Here is a 21640-nt window from a genome sequence, read left to right on the forward strand (position 1 = left end):
GTAATTGTTTTTTTTTTTTTGCATATTGAGAAACAATTAGAGTTTATATATTAATGCAATTTTATATACAGCTCTGGCAAAAAATAAGAGACCACTGCAGTTTTATAAAAATTAGCTTCTCTACATGTCTGACAGCCATTCCATTCCAGTGTCAGTTGAATTCCAACCAGAGTAAACCTCATTCTACTTAATGTGCTTCTGATTAGGTGATCACCTGAACCAAATCTTATTTAACAAAGGAAAGTATAAAAAAAACCCTGCTGTGGTGTTCACAATCCGCTAGCAATAGGACAAGCTGGATGGAAAAACAAGTGCTAGTAATATCCTAAAAGTAGTAGGAATGAAAAATAAACTTTTAACCATGCCAAAGGAGTTGAAAAGAAAAGTCTTGAGTGAGGAAAAGAAGGGCTCAATTGTGGCTTTACTAGCAAAGGGGTACAGTGAGCGTCATGTTGCCTCCATCCTTAAAATTTCTAAGACAGCAGTCCATTACAACAAGGTCAAGCAGAACACATTAGGGACAACAAAGCTACAGACCGGCAGAGGGCGAAAACGACTCTCCACTGACCAGGATGACCGTAATCTTATTCGAATGTCACTCAGCAACCACAGGATGACATCAAGTGACCTACAAAAGGAATGGCAAATGGCAGCTGGGGTGAAGTGCGCAGCAAGAACAGTTCGTAACAGGCTCCTAGAGGCAGGGCTCAAGTCATGTAAAGCTAGAAAAAAGCCTTTCATCAATGAGAAGCAAAGGAGAGCAAGACTGAAGTTTGCCAAAGACCATAAGGATTGGACCATAGCGGACTGGAGTAAGGTAATCTTCTCTGATGAGTCTAACTTTCAGCTTTGCCCAACACCTGGTTGTATAATAGTTAGCCAAAAGAAATAATGCAATTCTGTGCTGTGTTGTGTATAAATGTGATTCTTCAGACTTTGTATTGGTCTTGCCTGATGAAGAGACCTGAGTAGTCTCGAGCTCGCAATTTGCTACCATCTTTTCAGTTAGCCATTAAAAGGTATCAACCACTGAGGACTCTCAAATCTAAATATTTTTCTGTCTACTGGCTAACATGGTACAAAGATGCGTATCTTTCCTGAATAACTTGGAGAAAGTCATTACAAATGCGTTCCTAAATTTTAATTTGCAAATTCTAATTTTTCTAGGAATTATCATGATAGAGCATAAAAATATCATTTCACCTTATTAGGCTGGTTTCACATTAGCGTTCTGTTTGCGCAGCACATCGTGCGTGTCCATGCGCATGCGTCATGCGTACCTATGTTTAACATGATGTGCGCATGGTCTTGTGTTTGCATACCTTCGTATGGGTTTTCGTGCGCATGCGTTTTTTTTCAAGGTATGCGCCTAGACGCAACCTGTTGCATTTTTAGGTCCACCAAAAGGCATAAAAAAAGCACGCTTGCGCACGGAATGCGACAAAACGCATTACAGTCCATGGGAACGCTGGCATGCGCATGGACATGCATTTGTCTGCGTTTTCGTGCACATGCGGTTTTGGCATAAAAGTGTGTAGACACTGGTTTTAACCCCTAGAGAACGAATGCGCATAAAAAACGCATGCAAAAACGCATGATGCGTTTTTTGCATGTGTTTCTATTGCACACGATGCGCTGCGCAAAAAAACGCTAATGTGAAATTAGCCTTAGACTGATAGAAATAGGTCTTGATGAATGTAGTGAAAAAGTTTTGTTGTTGATGTGTAGAAAGGTGTTCCCAGTGGATATTCTGATCTAATACTGGAGATGCTGAGGTTACAAGAGGCCGCTCGCCCTGCTGTCAAAGTACCAGCAGTTGTTATGACCTGAAGATAACCTGTTTCCATCTCCAGGTCAGGATGGCCGCCATTCAGGGAGGGTGCTGTATAAGCAGACTTTTCTCCTCCACACAGACGACATTAAAATATTGCGATGTGTTTTACAAGTGATCACATATAAAGGTCCCTTTGGAATAAAAAGTAAATAGCATGAAATTAAATCGACCCCTTTTCTCATTCCATAGTCTAAAATGTCAATATATTATTTATCCCACAAGGTTAACTCTAATGGATAGTATAAAAAGTAAGCAAATAATCATGTGTGTATGTCCTAACATGCCAATAAAAACCTGCAGCTTGCCCCGCGAAAAGTCCCTTCTGTGCGCCCTACTCACTGCACTGTGGCCATAGATAGAAATAACTGAACATATCATCTCCTGTAAGTGTGAGACCACATTCCCTGCCATTCATGGTGCCATCTTTTGACCTCATACCTCAATCGTTACACGTTTACAATAAAGCCACCTTAACATGTGTATTTTTAAAATCCTAATTAAAGTCATAAACAAACAAATGCAAAAATCATACATACCCATGCATGCTAATCCAAAGTATAAAAATGTATGCCAAGCTTATAACACAATCTCTGGAACTAATCAATCAAAAGGCATATCAATTGTGGCCTACACATATATTTCATCCTTTCATGACAGCCTCTCTTTTGCCTTTGAACAGTCCAATTTTTACAATTCTGACCAGTGACACTTTGCGGTCATAACTTTGGAACGCTTCAACAGATCGCACTGATTGAGTTTTTTTTTTTTTCTTTGTGACCTATTGTACTTCATGATAGTGGTAACATCTATTCGATATAACTTGCGTTTTATTTCAGAAAATATCAGAAACTTGGCAAACTTTTCTCATTTTTCAAACTTTTCATTTTTATTCCCTTAAAGTGAATCTGTCACCCCTTTTTAGAGATAGCATATAATGATATAATTCAATTGTGTGTCACATAAGGCTTCTCTTAGTACTTTTGCTTCCCCCTGACCCCGCACCTTTCATGCATAAATACCTTGTTTATATCGCTTCAGATGTATATAAACTGCCACGGTCCGGTCCGATGGGCGGGGCTTATTCACCTGCTCCCCCCCTCCCTGTCTTGCTCTACACTAGAAGAAATGCGTAAACCAGAGTTATGTCACCCAAAATAGATAATAAAAAACCATTTTCAGCATGTCTACTTTACACCAGCACAATTTTTGAAACCTACAGCTCTGGCAAAAATTAAGAGACCACTGCAAAAAAAAAATTAAATAAAATAATCAGTGCTTTCAGACCTCAAATAATGCTAAGAAAACAAGTTCATAATCATTTAGAAACAACAATACTGATGTTTTAACATAGGAGGAGTTCATAAATCAATATTTCCAGGACGTCCTTCCTGACAGCACCATGGAGGACGTCCTTCCTTCCTTATAGGGACAGGAAAAGCACGAGAGGTTAAAAGTCCCCTCCCCACACACATCCCCAGTGTTTTTCTTGTCCCTGTAAGGACAGGTACGAGAGAGAGGTGGTCGGGGTTGGAACTGCGGCCAGACTAACCTTTCTGATGGGGTCCGGGGGTTCAGACTCTCCTTTCCCCTGTCAAGACGCTCGGGGCAGACACACCTCGAAGGGGAGGTTCCTCAGCCAGATTCCCCGTTGATCGGGAGCTCTGGGGTTGGTGCCGCTTCCCTCCAACGAGGGCTCTCGGGTGTTCAGGGCTGGCAGGTCGCGGCCGCTGACGTCACATCCGGGGAGGAACTTCCGGGATGCAATGCAAGACGCAACGCACTTTTCGGTGACGTCAGACGCCGGATTCAGCATGGAGACCGATAGAGGACATGCCGGGTGGTGAGAAGACAAGTTGGGGAATAAAACTGCCTTAGTTTGTGTCAGTGTCATGATATAGGACATGGTTAATGGCATGCTCTCTCAGGGTTAACTTTTGCTGGCCTCCCTTTGGATCTGGGCGGGGTATTTATACTCACTCCAGACTAGGATTCCCTGTCAGCTATACTGTTATTCTGGCTGTGTGACCCCCCCCCTGGTGTGCGTGTATACTGCATTTCTTGACTGCCTCCTGTGTATGACCTGGTCTGTCCGCTCACTCTGCTCTCTGTCTCACGTTTTGGTACTAGTCTTCTCCGGTTCTGACCTCCTGGCTTGGCTATTGTTACTCCGTTACAGTTTGACCCCGGCCTGATCTGGTTTACGTCCCTGTCTATGCCCCTTGGTAACTTTGTACCGTAGTTACCCTTCTAGGAGTTTTCCTACAGCTTCTAGCTCTCTGGAGCTTAGGCCACTCCCCCAGCAGTCACGGGCTTCAGGTCCTTTTTGTCTGAAGCACGCATCTTCACCACTGCTGCCCGCTCCACAGGTATCTTTGGGCACAGTTTGTTTTACTCAGGACACGCGCACTGTCTCAGTGAGCAAGTGCAGTGCGATGTTCCTGACAGTCAGCCTGTGACAGAGTATACCTCTGAAACAGCATGGAGGACCCTGTGATGAGTGTTGCTCCCCCTGAATCATCAATGACCGTGAGTAACGAAGGTAGGGGGAAACAGGGCAAGAATGGGACTCAGCTGATTAAGTGATCCTATGTTTTATTAGGACAATACAGCCCCAGCCTCGACACCGGTAGCAAGGAGGTCTGCCAAGGCCTCAGGGAAGTCCAGATGATGTGGCATCTGTAATTGCAAGCTGCCTGACTCATGGCCTAAACAGCTGTTTGAAGTATTCATATGTAAGGTCATCAGAGATCAACAATCCTCTTTTCTGACGGAGATGCGAACCATGGCTAGAGAGGAAGTTCAGGCTTCCATCTTAGGCCTCTTACCAGTACAATCACCCCAGCAGGGTCCCATTGCTAAAAGACTGAGATGGGGAAATAGAGTAATCATCATCAGAGGAGGATCCGTCCATATCCTCGGACTCGGAGGAAGGAAAGACCACCTTGGAACCTCCTGAAGTGGGCAAGAAATACCTTTTCGCCTCGGATGACACAGACGAGCTGCTCCGGGCTGTCAGAGCAACCATGCATATAGAGGAATCCCAGAAGCCCCAGTCGATACAAGATGAGATGTTCGGAGGTCTAAGGTCACCGATTCATCGTGTGTTTCCGATCAACAACTGATTTCCGCTTCAGAAGCAGAATACGAGACTTCAGACAAAGGCTCTCGCAACTTCCAGAAGAGAAGCAAGAGACAGTGAAGAGCAGGATTCATCTTCTGCTTCAGAACCAAATTTCCATAAGGAAATCAATGAGTTGTAGGAACATTGACGGCCTGCATATTATGCGTTCATTGAAGTCAGTCCCATACAAGGGGACTGCAAAGAGAGTCTGTCAGCCTGGGACAGAAAACAGACATCCTTGGACAAACAGATCCATCTATCCTCATCATTAAAATCATCCCTGACATGGTTGACCAATCCCAGGAACCTCTCACAGGGCGTGCCGTGGATTTTGTCACCTTGCATAACACAAGTGACGGATGCAAACAAGGAAGGATGGGGAGATTATTTAGAAGGAAGATACTAGCAAGTAAGCTGGTCCCCACACATCACACGCCAATCCTCAAATTTCAGGGAATTACTGGTGGTCTGGGAGACCCTGAAGCAAATCGGTCCTACCTGCAAGGTTCGCATATAAAGGTCATGTCAGACAATATAACGGTGTCATTCCTTCGTAACCAGGGAGGCCCAAGACATTGGGTGCTCCAGAATCTGTCCGCAAAATTATTTACATGGGCAGAAAAAGTATTCTTATCATTAACTGCAGTTCATCTCCAGGGGTCACGAAACAGTGGTCGATTACCTCAGCAAAAGATTCAGTCCACCGATTGGGAACTATGCGGAGATGCATTCAATTATCTGTCATCAATGGGGAACTCCCAGCCTAGACCTCTTTGCGACCAGAGGTTCTACTCCCTCAATCGGACAGACAACCCGTAAGGGATCGATGCCTTAAACCAAACATGGGGGGAGGACCTCCTGTATGCCTCCCCCCCCCCCCCCCCCCATCTCTTTGATCCCAAGAGTCCTCAGGAAAATTCAAGAGGAAGGTGCATTAGTGGTGATGGTGGTTACATTTTGGCCAACACGAAGCTGGTTTCCCTTGCTGAAGATGTCCCAGAGAGGTCAGCTTTGGCTGCCGGAGAAAGAAAACCTGCTGTTCCAGAGCCCAGTTCTTCATCCAGATCCAAAGAGGCTTCAGTTATCTGCATGGATCCTGAAAGGAGGATCTTAAGAGCTAAAGGTCTCTCCGACCAGGTGATCTCCACGATCCAGGCCAGCTGTAAACCTGTGACCTGTGCAATTTGCAACAAAATCTAAAAGATTTTGTTTGGAATGTGGTAGCTCCTTCATAGATTCTTCCCGACCTGATATCCGAAAGATCCTGGACTTTCTCCAGGCGGGTTTTAACAAAGGATTAAAGCCAAATACACTAAAAGTACAGACTTGAGTATTTTCTTCGATTTTTTTTTTTTTTTTTTTTTTTTTTTTTTTTTTTTCTTTCCCCCCCCCCCCCCGGCAACTCACCCTTGGGTAGCACGTTTTTCTAAAGCCGTGCAAACATTAAGGCCCTCAGTAAGATCAGTCCCTCCATGGGATTTAAATCTAGTACTCAATGCCTTATGTAAATCTCCTTATGAGCCAGTAGAACTCATTGACATTGCGAAGCTCTCGTTCAAAACGGTCTTTTTAGTGGCCATTAATTCCGCCAAGAGACAAGTTGAAATTCAGGCACTCTCAATTCAGAACTCATACATCCAAATCTATGGCGATCGCATAATTCTAAGGCTAAACCCCGGCTTTATTCCCAAAGTGGTCTCCTCTCAAAACTTAAACCAGGAAATAGTACTTCCTTCTTTCTGCCAAGCCCCAAAAAACCCAAAAGATAAGTTTTTCCTCTCAGTGGATAACTGCCCGTCTAACATCCAAAATCTCGAAGCAACATGAGAGTGGAGGCAAGATACAAATCTATTTGTCCTGTACGGGGGAAGAAATAAGGAAAGAAAGGCGTCAAAATCTTCCTTAGCTAGATGGATAACAACCGCCATTTCCCTAGCATACAAGACTGAGGGGTTGCCCATTCCGGTAGGATTAAGAGCCCACTCTACCAGAGCAGATGCAACCTCCTGGGCCGAGAGGGCAGGTGCCTCGGTGGATCAAATTTGTAGTGCAGCTACGTGGTCTAGCCTAAATACGTTCTGTAAAAATCATAAGCTGGATACTCTGGCGGGAAATTCGTTTTCCTTTGGCCGTAAGGTTCTGCAGGCAGTAGTCCCACCCTAAATTCAAAGTACTTTGGTATTCTCCATGGGGCTGTCAGGAGGGACGTCCTGGAAAACCGAAATTAGAGCTACTGGTAATGTTTCCAGGAGTTCATCCTGACAGCACTGGTAATTCCCTCCCTTAAATTTTCTATTTGTGATGTTAAACTTGTACAGAATTTGAATAAATAACATTTGCATCCATCCAGATGGTACATGGAAAAAATCATTGGGGATGTGGGTGGGGAGGTGACTTTTAACCTCTCGTGCATTTCTTGTCCCTATGAGGAAGGTAGGATGTCCTCCATGGTGCTGTCAGGACAGACTCCTGGAAACAACATTACGGTAGGTCTAATTCCGTTTTTTTGTGGAATAACCTTGATTTTTAATCACAGCTTTCATGCTTCTTTGCATGCTTGCCACTAGTCTTTCACACTGCTTCTGGCGCAAAAATTTAAGCAGTTCTTTTTTGTTTGATGGCTTTTGACTATCCATCTTCCTCTTGATTACATTCCAGAGGTTTTCAATGGGGTTTAGGTCTGGAGAATGGGCTGCCCATGACAGGGTTTTGATGTGGTGGTCTCTTAAGTTTTGCCAGAGCTGTATTTGTTTGTTTTCTATTGAAGTAAGAAGGGTTAAAATTATAGTTGATCAGCAATTTCTAATTTTCCATAAAATTAACCATTTTTTTACTGACCATTGCGTTTGAAGTGATTTTGAGGGGCCTATGTGACAGAAAATACCAAAAAGTGACACCATTCTAAAAACTGCACCCCTCAAGGTACTCAAAACCACATTCAAGAAGTTTATTAACCCTTCATGTGCGTCACAAGAATTAATAGAATGTGGAAGGAAAAAATGAACTTTTGTTTTTATCTCCCCCCAACCTTCACACACAAGTTACTTTAGCGCCATATTTTTCATTTTCACAAGGGTAACAGAAAAAAATGCACCAGAATAGTTATGTGATTTCTCCTGAGTACGCCAATACCCCATATGTGGTGGAAAACTGTTTGGACTCGCTGCAGGGCTCAGATGGGAAGGAACACCGTTTGAGTCTTGGAATGCCAAATTGTCTGGAATCGATAGCGGACGCCATGTTGCGTTTTGGAGGGCCACTGATGTGCCTAAACAATGGAAATTCCCCACAAATGACCCCTCAAAGAATTTTATCTAGATGTGTGGTGAGCATCTTGAACCGGGGCTTCACAAAAACATTATAAGCCATGAAAAATAAAAAATCAATTTATTTTTTTTTAGCAACAATATTTATTTATTTTTTCTCACAAGGCTAACAGGAGAAAATGGATGCCAAAATTTGTTGTGCAATGTTTCCAAAGTACGCACATTCCCCATATTTGTTGGAAAACGAGTGCTTGGGCACATGATGAGGCTGGAAAAGGAAAGTCATGCTATTTTGGCTGTAATAGGTGGCAGATACCATATCACATTTGAAGTGCCCCTGATGTGCCAAAACAGCAGAACCCCCCCCCCCCAGGTGATCCCATTTTGTAAACTACACCTCTCAAGGAATTAATCTAGGGGAGTAGTGAGTAGTTTTAACCCTCAGACAATTAACAAACTTGTTTAACATTGGGCTGAGTAAATGAAATACTATTTATTTTTCCAACTAAAATGTTGCTTTGGCCCCCAACCTTGCAATTTTTAAAAGGGGTAATAGGAGAAATTGCTTAACAAATTGTACTGTTTTCTCCTCAGTACATCAATACTCCGTAAGTGGTCAAACTTCTTTTTGCGGCACAGTGCAAAGCCCAAAAGGGAAGGAGCGCCATATTGCTGTGCAGGTTTTGCTGCACTGGTTTGAGGGTGCCATGTCATGGGGTTCCAGAACAGCAGAAACCCACATAAATGACCCTATTTTACAATCTACACTTCTCAATGAATTCATATAGGGTGCAGTGATCATATTGATATCAAGGGTGTGTGACAAAATTTTATACCTTTTGGGCGGTGAAGAAAGATAATTACACTTTTTACCACAAAAAAAAATTTTAGCCCCAGATTTTACATTTTCACACTGGGAAATGGGTAAAAATGGTGCCAAAATGCCCCACAATTTCTGCTGATCATGACAATAATCCATATGTGAAGAGCAGTATTTCCCCACCATCCCAAATGACTCATTTTGGGAATTTATCTACAGATATAGTGACGATTTTGACTCCATGGGTGTTTTACAGAAACAAGCAGCAGTTGGTGTCACTGAGTGAAAATTGCAAACTGTCGTAGTCACCAGTACAGTATGCACAGATCGTGCTTCTGGAGACATGCACCTGTAAATTAAGCAGGCTCTCATCGCTACAGAAATGCCATACATGTGGTTCAGGCACACTGTGGGGTTCGGAAGAGGGAGGGGGGTCATCTGGATTTGAGTGCAGAATTTGTTGGATTTCTTTTGGGGAGCTAGAAGCCATAGCGCTTTTACAAAGCCTTTGTGCTACCAGTAATGTGGAAGCCTTCTATATTTTCTAATGACAGGTGACGGACCTGAGTGTGGACTTGCGTTTTTTTTTTCTCTTTTTTGTGGATTTAGTTGACACTTTTATTGATAACATTTTGCATAACATTTGGGATCACATTTATCCTGCACTCTACGATGAGTACTTTGGTGTTTCCATCTAAGGGTATGTGTACATGTTGCGGATTTGGCTGCTTTTTCCATGCAGATTTGGCTGAATCCGCAGGTAAAATGACCTGCGTTTTACCTGCGGATTTATTACAGATTTCCAGCAGATTTTGTGCGTATTTCTCCTGCGTTTTTACACCTGCGAATTCCTATAATGGAAGAGGTGTAAAAACACTGCGGATTCCGCACAAAGAATTGACATGCTGTGGAAAATAAACCACAGCAAATCTGTGCGGAATTTTCTGCAGCATGTGCACAGCGGATTTGGTTTTCCATAGGTTTACATGGTACTGTACACCGCATGGAAAACTGCTGCGGATCCGCAGGGCCAAATCCGCAACGTGTGCACACACAATAAGGCTGTGTGCCCACGTAAGCGTTTTTTCCTCGTTTTTGAAACGTTTGTCCCGGTCAAAACGCTTAAAAAACGCATACAAGAAGCATCCCGTTCATTTTAAATGAATTTCGCACTTTTTGTGCACATTGATGCATTTTTTTCCGCGAAAAAAACGCTTTGCGGTAAAAACGCAGCATGCGCATTAATTTTGCAGAAAAGTCTGCGTTTTTACCTATTTTCTGAGTCCGAAGACGCACTGAGAAAAGTGCATAAAAAATGTGCGGTTTTTGCGCAAAAAACGCACATTTTCTGGGAAGGAGTCCGGTTTTGATGCAGAAATTTTCTGCATACGTGGGCGCATAGCCTTAATCTCCGAGTGACGATTCAGATGAACTACCCCCCCTTCCCCGAGGGATCCATTATAATGAGGCAGCAGTTACTCTGGAATCCATCTGGCCTCTGATCAACGGTGTCCTTCTATTCAGAGGTACACAAAACTGGTGGACCATGCTTTTATGCCCGCCTGAAAAGATGGACCCCGTCGGATCACAGGTCAGACAGCATCCACAGTGCCTCATATGGAATCTTCCACCTGGGGTTCCATCTGAGTCGCTTATTTCAGAGAAACCACCGTGTAAGCGCTCAGTGCAGAGTGCATGATAAATGTGAGCCGAGCCTTACTGCGATCTTTGGGAGGCGGAATGAACAAATCAACAGCAGGTGAAGAATTGGTTTTATTTTTTAGGCCATTTCTTGTGAGGTATAAGTGACTTAATGACTTATTCTTCGGGTCAGTGTGATTACATCAATAATAGATTTTATATAGTTATTTGTCTGGCTGCTATCACACACTAAGTGCTTTTTTTTTTTTTTTTTTGTGGGACAATTTAACTTTAATTGGTAACATTGTTAGACACTTAACAATTTTTGCTTGCTGCCAATTCCAATTTTTGGGAGGCAGAATGAATAAGAACAGCATCCCAGGAGTTTGTGTAATACAGGGAACACTTACATTGTGTTTAACTCCAAGTCAATCACGCATCTGTGAAAACAACCTGTCCATTTATGAAGCAACACCGATTAAATCAATTTGTCCTGTTGTGGAACCGACAACAGGTAGAAATGATAGGCAATTAACAAGACAACCCCTATAAAGGAGTGGTTCAGCAAGGGGTAACCACAGACCATTTCTCTGTTCTCATCCTTTTTGGCTATTTTTGTCACTTTTGCATTTTGCCATGGCTCTCTCCCCTAGAAGTACTGTATAATAGTGTGAGGCAGTGTCTACAACCCACAGAAGTTGCTCAGGTAGTGCAGCTCATCCATCATGGCACATCAATGCAAGCTGTGGCAAGAATGGTGGGTAGCTGTGTCTGTCAGCACAGTGTCCAGAGCATGGAGCAGATACCAGGAGACGTGGAGGAGGGTGTAAAAAAATTAAAGTCCAGCAGGTTTTCTTAAATCTTCCTTGGGCAAATAGCTTGTCCAAGACTAACACTTGCTTTTATTCTGCATTGCAGTCACAGCTACACCTGTGACTGCAATGCACTCACATGGCCTCAATACGTCACTGAACATCCTGGGGGGGAACACACAGCGACATGTAACACCGGTCACTGCCTCACAGAGGGCACACTCTTATGAAACTCCTGCCGATGAGTTAAACCTAAAAACAATCTACTCTATTTTAGGCTGGGGTCACACTTGCGAGAAACTCGCACGGGTTTCGCATCTTAATAGCCGGCACTGCCGCCGGCACTCGGGACTGGAGCGTTCGGCTGCATGTATTTTGCAAGTGTGACCCCGGCCTTATAATGAGATCTGTAGATGGTAACCCCCTTTTATTTTCTTAGAACAGGTAAGGACAATTATGCAAAGAGACATACATAAATAATTATCCCAGACATTCCTCGCGTGTTATCAGTGGGTTTGGGGAGATTATCTGAAAAAGCGACCACCATACAGTCTTATTACCTGTCCCCTTAACAATTCCTAAGTCAAGTTTCCATAAGGAGCTCAAGTGAGCCTACAGACAAATTGGACAAGGGCAATGATACTGTTTTGACAGGAGAAAGTGCTGAGTCTGTCTTCATTCCCTCTGAGGAAGAGCATCTGCCGTCTCTAGGTTGAGCGAATATGGACCCGGAATATGGCCCGTTCCCAAGAAGTGAACAGCCCAGAGAGATCTTCGTGCTTTTTCATGAGAACAGTGGAGCCACCTTTCCTGAACAATAAGATGGAAGTGGTGTCCCCATCTGTGCGAGACGTGAGTCTCTAATTTTTGCAAGAATAAGTTGTAGTTGGTGTTGCATCAACAGAAAATCGCTAGCGACATCTGAGAGCTGCTTTTTCAGCTCTGCCTAGGCTTGCAGGACCAGGCCTTTTGAAGGATCTGTTCATCAACTGGACACCTAGTCTCTGGTACCGAACACAGACTTTTTGCCGTTTGTCTGGTTTACTGTTTGGGTAGGGATACTGAATAAGTTTAAAATTCTGCAGCACAGTCCATCAACAAGCCTTAATGCTGTGGGCACTTCTGGAGCTATGCCAAGTATTGGTATGTCTGTTATTGGCCTGCGCACCAAGTGACCCAGCCTGAATAAATGCGAGATCACTGGTGCCGACGCCATTGTGTTCTGATTATCGTAGGGATGGTACACAGCTGGAGTGAGGGACACAATTAGACACTGCAGTCTGCTGAAAAGCTTCTTTGTGTACTCTGTGTCCCAGTCTGTGGGAGTACTGTGCCCAAAATCCTCTGTGTACTCTGCAGCTCTGTCTCTACAAGTAGTGGGTCTAAAAAAAATTCTACTCTACTGCTGTGTCTGTATGACTTGTGGCCATGCCTTAAAAAAAAACAAAAAACTGCCATTTTAAGTCTGTATGTACTCTGCAGCCTTGTATGTACGAGTATTGTGCCTAAAGAAAATTATGCTCTGCTGCTGTGTCTGTAGAAGTTGTGGGCCTAAAAAATAGTTGTACTCTGCACCCATGTGTGTGCTCTGAAAAAAAAAAAAAAGCCTATCTGGAGGTACTCTGCAAAAAAGCCTGTGTGCCTGTACACTGCAAAACACCTCTTTTGTGAATGTAAAATAGAAAAAAACAAACTGTGGTGAAGTCCAGCAATGGCTGGGTGTGGCTGGTATACTTTCCTATTGTACCAAAAGTACAGACTAGTCCTGTGGGAGCAATGCCTGGTTCTCTTTATGCCCACGCTGGCTGTGGATAGGCGTATGCGCCTGTCTGTGATCAAACCTCCTGCCATTCTAAACACACATTCTGACAGTACACTTTTTGCAGGGCAGGACAGTACCTCCTCCTAAGGCGTAAAAGGCAAGCTCAGGCCATGTGGCCAATTTGGAGACTCATAAGTTAAATAGGCCAGACCCATCTCTCAGTATGTGAAGACGTGTGGACACATACTCTTCCACCAGGTTGTTGAAACTGTCATTCTCATAAATTTGGTCCCTTGAGCTTGTGTTTTGTGGTCGACTTCTTTCTTCTGAGCAAGAGGAGACGCATTGTTGTCTGGGTTCTGTTTTCTGGCTAATGTCTGTGTAGCTTAACACAGATGTTTTCATTTGTCCACCTATCACCTTTCGGATGCAGCTTTATATTCTGTCAGCAGGTAAAGCCTGCTGCTGATGGATTTGTGAAGAAACCAGATTATATCTTAATTTCCCAGACAACCATGTTTTTGCAAACCAATAAGAATTGACTTATCTGTATATTGATTTGTGGATTTAAGTGTTTATTTCTGATGGGTCAAGAAGACAGACTTGCAAACTGATATACTGTGTAAAGGTCCCGTTACATTTAGCGATGCACCAGCGATCCTGACACCGCTACGACCCGGTCAGGATCGCCGGTGCATCGCTAAATGGTCGCTAGTGGGCTGCCAAACAGGCAGATTTCACCAGTGACGCAGCAGCCCGTCGGCAGTCGTTACTTACCTGTCAGATGCAGCGATGATGACGTCTTCCGCCTGCGTCCATGCGTCGCTCGTTGGTGCCAGCGAGAAGAAAATGGGCCTGGACGTTTTCGTGTGACCAGCGATATCCAGCAGAGGGCCAGGTCGCAGGTACCTGTCACATGTAGCGAGATTGCTAGCGATATCGCTGTTGCTTCACAAAATCGGTGACGCTTTAGCGATATCGCTAGCGATCTCGCTATGTGTGAAGGGAACTCAAGTCTGTAATAGTGACTTGTACATAGTGTGTGTTTATCTTTGTTAATTGTGTGCTGCTATGCTAATTGTGCATTGTATTCTGGAAACAGTTTGACTTCAAAGGTAAAGAGGAAAAAAAACGTGCGGGTGGACTGAAGGACACTGGGTAATTCTAAAAATGCCTCGGGTTTGATAGAGACTTGTTTTCTTCTGGTTGGTGCCACTATTCAGGATCTCATCTGAGGGTACATCGGACCCCGCTGGAAGAACACAGGACTTCTCTCGGTTATCTCCCTAGGCTTGTTGTTACCTCTTCTCTGTGTGTTATCACAGGTGGAATAGCGACCCTGGGAGCTCTGACGTAACATATACCATTATCCCGGTGAGTCAGCGGAAGGGTGAGACCCTGTAATGTGCACCATCTTGTGGGTAGTTGCTGGGATTGTTCTGTTTGCTATTGGGTGTTGTGGTTCAATAAAGTATTGTCACACTGTTTTACTCTAACCCTGTGTCTGTGTAGTGTATTACCCACGGGGAGATCTAGTGGGCTTTCAGTGCTATGAGCCCTGGTCCATGCAGTCTTGCTAAAGGTAGCCGGGCGAGTGGACGAGAGCACCCACTGACCCTTTTTCTCCACAGGATTCATTTAGCTATTCTGACATTGTATTGATGTTTGGAGACAGTCTGTAAGCTTTGAGCTAAGGATTTTTACCTTCTTTCTCTGCTATACTTTGCACCTCTCTTCTGTTTAACTTTAGTAAGTAGGCTGTATATTTGTTAAGAAAAATTGCTTTATTCCTTGTTTGGTATTTCATGATTTACTTTACTCAGATCTTTCCTTTGTTCAACACACTTCTCCTGTAGCTGAAGGGAACCTGTTACCCGGAATAACACTGATAACCTGCAGATATGGGGCTAATCTGCAGGTTAACCGTGTTATGCTGTCTGGCACCTGCAAGCAGCGGGGAGCAAAATGATCTTTATTCTTCCCACCAGCATTCGGTATTCAGTCAAAGATGCAGGGACGGTTTTGGTTCAGTCACGCTCAGAGCGGCCACTGTAACCACGCCCCCAGCTCTTACTGATATTCTGTTATCAAATGCTGGTGGGGAGAATAAAAAACATTTTCTCCCTGCTGCGTGCAGGCCTCGGACAGCATCATAACACGGTTAACCTGCAGGTTACGTTTTCTTCCTGGTAACGGGTTCCATACTCTGTTCTTTAAGAGGATTGTGAAGCAACTTGACGGCTATTTAGGGAGTTTAGGTCTGAGTTGCCATCTGTTTTTTTGCTTAGGGCTAGCTCTGTTACCATAGTCACCACTAGTGACAGCTGTGTCAGGATATCAGGTCTGTACAGGCATCGGTGGGCTCAGTTGCCTTTTTTTGTGTGTAACCTATTCATTCCAAGTGAGTTGCTACACAGGCATAACCAAAACACTACCTTCTGCTATCATCTGAGTCCTCTATACCCGTTCCAGCCACTCCAGTGATGCCTGTGACCTGCTTTGAGTGCCACAGTGCTGTGAACATGGTTCTTCATCCAAAACTGTCCCCCTGGCTGGATATTTGTATACCTGGCAGTTGTTGGTACAGTAACCCATCCTCCAAGACATGTGGATGCATGGTATGAATGGTTCCTTTTCCTCCTCCAGTGCCACCACCTCTTCCATCATTGCCTGAAGCTTTCTCTTTCTAGGCTGCACAGAAGTGTGATCGGAACGCTGATATCGTCAGCGCTGGCCATGTACGTGGAATCCTCGAAGCAGTGCAACACGTCCCTTATGAAGGCCCACTTGTTGGTCGTGAAGTGGTGTTGTTCGGCAGAGCGACTCACTCATGCGTGCTGCAGCTCAAACTAATCGCCTGCTACTGCTTGCACAGTCTCTCCAACATGTGCAAGGTGGAGTTGCACCATGTTGGTTGCGTTACATATGAGGTGATGAGTGGGAAGGCAGAAGTGAAGCTGCAGTGCAAGCAACATCGGGGTGAAAACACCGAAAGCGCACACAGACAGCCTGCATATTCAGCAGCAGTTCTGACATATCGATGTAATTTTTAAGGAAACTATTTACTACCAAATTCAGCACATGCATCAGGCAAGGGATGTGCGTCAAACCGGCTAGGCCTAGAGCTGCTACGAGATTTACTCACCATTCATTTAGCAGGATTCGGGTCTATGAAATTACACAAAGCGTCCTGTCACTGTCACCTGAATGCACCAAAGGAAGGTGTTTTATTTGGGCATGTAGCGGGCACAGATCAACCACGTCCTCTCTCCCTGCAACAGCTACATTGTCACCAGCAACACGGCTACGTCCCTCATTTCATGCTCTTCTCGTTTGTTTTTACCCCAAAGTGCAGAGTATTATGCTATCTGTATATAGAGAGGGTGGCGAACAGATAATTACACTGCCTGTTTTCAGAGTACCCCCAAAAAATCAACAAAACCAGTGTTGGCTACCTCCTACTTTGCCTCTTCCACCTTTACCTCCACTGAGACCTCTGACTCCTGGTTCCAGATTATAAAAATTTAGAAATTTACCTTCCTTTTGCTGCCCCCTAGTCCTTACAAAGACCATTTTAAAGCACCAAAGTTTAGGTCACCGTTGGGTTCATTGTCACAGTCGGATACCGAATCGAACTTGACTCAGTTCAACCGAACCTGAACATCTACAAGTTTGCTCATCCCTAATCCTGATGATCGGAGGCTGCAGAGTTGCATCCCCTGACGAACTGGTGACAGTTGTTGGATCCGCGTGACTTTCACTGTTGGGGTGGACTTTGCATGGTTTGTGCCCCATCTTGGTGTGTGTACTTTTGGTCTACTTCACTGTCAGGCAGGTCCTATTTAAGTGATTTCTAGATTGAAAACAGGTCTGCCAGTAATCAGGCCTGGGTGTGGCTATGGAATTTGAACTCTGTCCTTATATTTTTAACTGGTTTATCACATCTTTGGAAAGTGTTCACCTTTTCAGACAGGGCTCTGTAGGTTTGGATTTCTTTTTCCCTTAATAAAGACCTTCATTTAAAAACTGCATTTTGTTTACTTGTGTCACTTCTCTTAAATGTTTTAGATCATCAAACAAATTTAAATATTAAGGTGTGGCAAACATGCAAAAGAATAATTAGGCAGGGGGAAAACTTTGACACAACTGTAATATGTATAATGTGTGTGTTCCCCATACTGAATATAATGTAGAATTATAAAATCTCCACCATCCTGGTATACATGTCCCTTATCCTGGGCTCTGTCTTATTATACATGTCCCCCATTCTGTCACTTTTCTTCAATGCAAAGAAAAAAATGTCACACAAAATACTTATGAGAAAATAAACACTCATGGTGGAAACCACTTTAGTATCTATGTACTATAACCAAGCCCTGAGCAGGTGTTGCTTAGTAACGGAGGAGAAGGGAATACATCTCCATCTATATTTTAAAAAAATTTAAAAAAAAGTTTCAAAAGCTCAGAAAAGGTGTTGGAAATTATGGAACACAGGAAATGATGCTCTGTAATGCATCTCTGGTGTTGCAGTATGAGTGAGAACTGTGCATCTAGTCATGCTAATCTAAATCCTACAGTCAAGCTTAATGGATGAGATCCACATGCGTTATACTGTAATCAATTTATGTTAAAGATCTTGCATTTACCTACCACTGGTTGTGAGATTGTAATGATGGGGTGAATTGGCACCATGTCCCTCCGCCCCGACGCACGTTTCATCCACTTCTTCCCTCCAAACAGTAAAATGGCCCCATGTGGCCTCCAAATGGTGTAATTGCCAACACCTAGCACTCCAAACCGTATAAGAGCCCTGTCAAGATACTATGCCCCCCACATAGTCCTGATCTTTCGTGTTGCTTTAGAAAAAACATCAACCTAAGTTTACCATAATCCTAAAGTATAATGTGTCACAAAACAACATTCTCAATCACTGGAATTTGTCAAAGCGTTCCAGAGTAATTGCACATAAAGTGACACTGGTCAGAGTTTTAAAATTTAGCTCTGTCACTAAGGGTTTAAGCTCTTCCCTGAGTGATCTCCCATTATCCAGCACTTTACAATGATACCACTATATCGAGGATCCCCTTATATTACTTATATATATTACATCTGGAGAGGTTTTCCTGCAGCTTCTATATCTTAGCATTATTTCTTATTCCCTTCTTTTTTTATAGAGCGTCATAAAATCGTTGACCCCGGCAGGAAAGCCGCATATGAGAGACTATGAAATATCCAAACTGATCAGCAGTGGAACCTTTGGGTGAGATTTCTGTTAACATTATCCACGTTTTCTCAGGATTCCCTAGGACCATGCTTTTACCTCTCTGCCATTCAGTGTTATCATAGGTAAACGAGAGGAGTCTACATCTGTCACTGCTCAACCATATAAAACTGATCTCTAGCAAATCAAACTGTTAAGGAAAAAGACTAAAATAATATACATTACACTCGCCTGTCCTAGACCCTCCTGTGTTTTTATGCTGCCACCTCCACCACAGCTTCCCGTTCTGCGCTGATCTTTGCTTTTTTTGGGGGGCTCCATTTTGACGTAGATTGGCTGCATATGGTCACGTGAGGTGACTCAATATTGATGTCAATGACATCAGCATTTACCACCCATCGTGACCATGTGAGTCCAATAACTGTTCTGGCGCACCCTTCTGCTGCTGAGGCCAATCAAAAGACTGGCATGGAGGACTGCATTAATGGACTGGTGGGGGCTAGAACAGGTGGGCATCATATATTTATTTTTTTAACTTCTTCAGATCCCTACATTTATTCTGCCTGGGGTGAGGGGAAGAGCTTAATAAACGTCTTCTTACAGCAGTTGGAGCACTTTCAATTTGGACCAATTTTTATTTGGATTGAATAGTATCTACTAGTCGTATAGCCAATCTGCCCAAAAAGAATTTTCGTAGATTTTCTCATCTATGTGACCTGGGCTGGGCTTCGGCAGACGTGACGTTGCGCGGACCTCCCATAAGTGATCCATGTAGTGCTATTTTGTGTATTTCTAGACGTAGATTTCTAATGGCGGCCTGACTTTTAGTATTTAAACATTAGTGCAAAAAGTCATATAATGACTTCTAGATGGACTGTTAATAAGGATTTATTATAAACCATGGATTCTCCTTCTCTCCAGGGCCGTCTACTTAGTGCGTCACAAAGACTCACAACAGATCTTTGCTATGAAGAAAATGGCGAAGCAGAACCTGGATACTCCACAGAAAGTGGAAGGGGCCTATCTGGAGAGGGACATCTTAATATTTGCAGATTGTCCCTTTGTGGTCTCCATGTTCTGCTCCTTTCCAACTAAATCTCACCTCTGTATGGTCATGGAGTATATAGGAGGTAGGACACGTCCATTGTACTATATTCAGCCCATGTCTGCTACAACATTTCACCATGACTTCAGACTAATATGTACACTATACATTGCATCTTTCTATTTTCTCCTGCCCCGAAGTCTCTGCTCACTTCACAGTATACATCTTGGTGATCTGCTGTATAAACCCTTCACCAGTCATATTTCCTTTCTTCTATAGGTGGAGATTGTGGGACACTTGTAAGCACTAGGGGTCCTTTATCTGTCCCCTTGGCCCGCTTGTACTTTGCAGAAGCGGTTCTGGCTGTGGAATATCTGCATAGTTACGGTGTGGTGCACAGAGACTTGAGACCGAAGAAGTAAGCACCCCCTGTAGTATAATAGAGGGGAAAGTTATAACTTATCACAGTTGATGAGGCTAAAACCATCTTTTCACAGCCTCCTGATAAACTCTGCTGGCCACATTAAAGTTTCCAGTTTTGGGCTTGCAAAAGTTGGTCTGATGATGCCAAAAACCAACACCTACAAAGAACTACCAGAGAACATAAGCAGAGAGTTTCAGGATTGTGAGGTCAGCAACCCTTACAAGAACTTGCCTTGTTCTTTACCATTCTCATCATAGTATTGTCTCTTCTGTTCCTTTCTTGATAAAATCAACGGAAAAGTCATCTTTCAGTGTGTTTTCATGGTGAGAACTTGTCAGAAGTATAGCTTCACCAATCTCATGTAATTTTTTTTCCTGTTGGTTTACAGGTCTGTGGCACCCTGTATTACATAGCTCCAGAGGTCATCCTGAAGAAAGGCTATGGGAAACCTGTTGACTGGTGGTCAATGGGGATCATTCTATATGAATTCCTTGTGGGATGTGTACCTTTTGATGAGGATACCCTAAATAAGCTTTATAAAAATGTTGGCAAGTAGAATAATTTGATCATTCCTTTGGCTACATTCTTTTGCTTTGTTACAGTTCATTGAGGCTGTGTGCCCATGATGCGATTTTTAAGCGTTTTTAAAAATCTTGTGCAGAACGCACCCCATGCATTCCTATGGCATTCCGGCAGAATCGCATCGCGGAAAAAATCCCAGCATGCTCATTCTTTTGTGCGGAATCGCAAAGAATTGCCGCGATTCCGCACCCATAGGAATGCATGAGAATCGCTTACTTCCCGCATGTGGCTATGTCCACCATGTGCGAAGTTAAGCGTCTCATGTGCGGTTGGTACCCACGGTGTGGAGGAGAGGAGACTGTCCTCCAGGCCCTGGGTACCATACCCCTGTAAAAAAAAAAAAAAGAATAAAAAATAAAAAATCGGGGTATATTTACCATCCGACGTTCCGCGCTGCCATCCCGAGCCTCAGCGTTCCCAGTAATGCCTTTCGGCAAGGTCCTGTGATGACGTAGTCTCGCGTGAGATCGCTATAGCAACGCGAGACCAACGTCATCACAGCTCTCGCAAGGCATCTCTGGGAACGGGAGCATCGCTGAGACTGCGCTGGACGTCGGAAGGTAAATATACCCCAATTTTTTTTATTATTTTTTACAGTCTTTCTTTTACTATTGATGCTGCATAGGCGGCCTCAATAGTAAAAAGCTGCTCACACTTGTCAAACACTATGTTTGACGAGTGTGACCAACCTGCCAATCACATTCCAAGCGATGCTTCAAATCGCTTGGAAAGTGCTTGAATATCGCACGCGAAAATCGCAGCAAAATCACGAACATAATCGCGGTAAAATCGTGTGGAAAAAACTCGCGATTTCTGGGAAGGAGTCCAGTTTTCAGTGTCCGGATTTAACGCAATGTGGGCACATAGCCTTAAGGTTTTATTTTCTATACAACAGGAGACCTAATTTGGGACTGTGATAGCGCTCCCCCCCCAGATGCTCAGGACCTAATCACTATGCTGCTCAGAACTAATCCTGTGCATAGACTTGGGACAGGTAACAGATATCCTAGTATTAATATTTATTTATGAAACCAAAGACATATCGCTAATGTCCATGAGTCACTTCTCTGTCAGCTCATCCTTTTCTTGTTCTCCATACTATGACTTCAGTC

The 21640-nt window shown here is 43.6% G+C and overlaps 1 protein-coding gene across 6 annotated transcripts in view; it reads left to right on the forward strand.

The window, feature by feature from the left end:
• The window catches only part of LOC141052269 (microtubule-associated serine/threonine-protein kinase 3-like), a 53253-nt gene that overhangs the window by 26160 nt on the left and 5453 nt on the right, over positions 1-21640 (forward strand). For 4 of the 6 annotated variants that reach the window (XM_073549452.1, XM_073549453.1, XM_073549454.1 and 1 more), the window contains 6 exons: positions 18431-18516; positions 19399-19607; positions 19802-19940; positions 20020-20152; positions 20335-20494; positions 21424-21522. In XM_073549452.1, the coding sequence (XP_073405553.1) occupies positions 18431-18516; positions 19399-19607; positions 19802-19940; positions 20020-20152; positions 20335-20494; positions 21424-21522 (826 nt within the window). Of the gene's footprint in view, positions 1-16; positions 818-18430; positions 18517-19398; positions 19608-19801; positions 19941-20019; positions 20153-20334; positions 20495-21423; positions 21523-21640 lie in introns of those variants that run through there. The other 2 variants (XM_073549450.1, XM_073549451.1) reach the window with 2 other exon arrangements.

Source organism: Dendrobates tinctorius, unplaced genomic scaffold (assembly GCF_039654945.1).
Source record: "Dendrobates tinctorius isolate UK_male_01 unplaced genomic scaffold, ASM3965494v1 ptg000159l, whole genome shotgun sequence".
NCBI classification, from domain to species: Eukaryota; Metazoa; Chordata; class Amphibia; order Anura; family Dendrobatidae; genus Dendrobates; species Dendrobates tinctorius.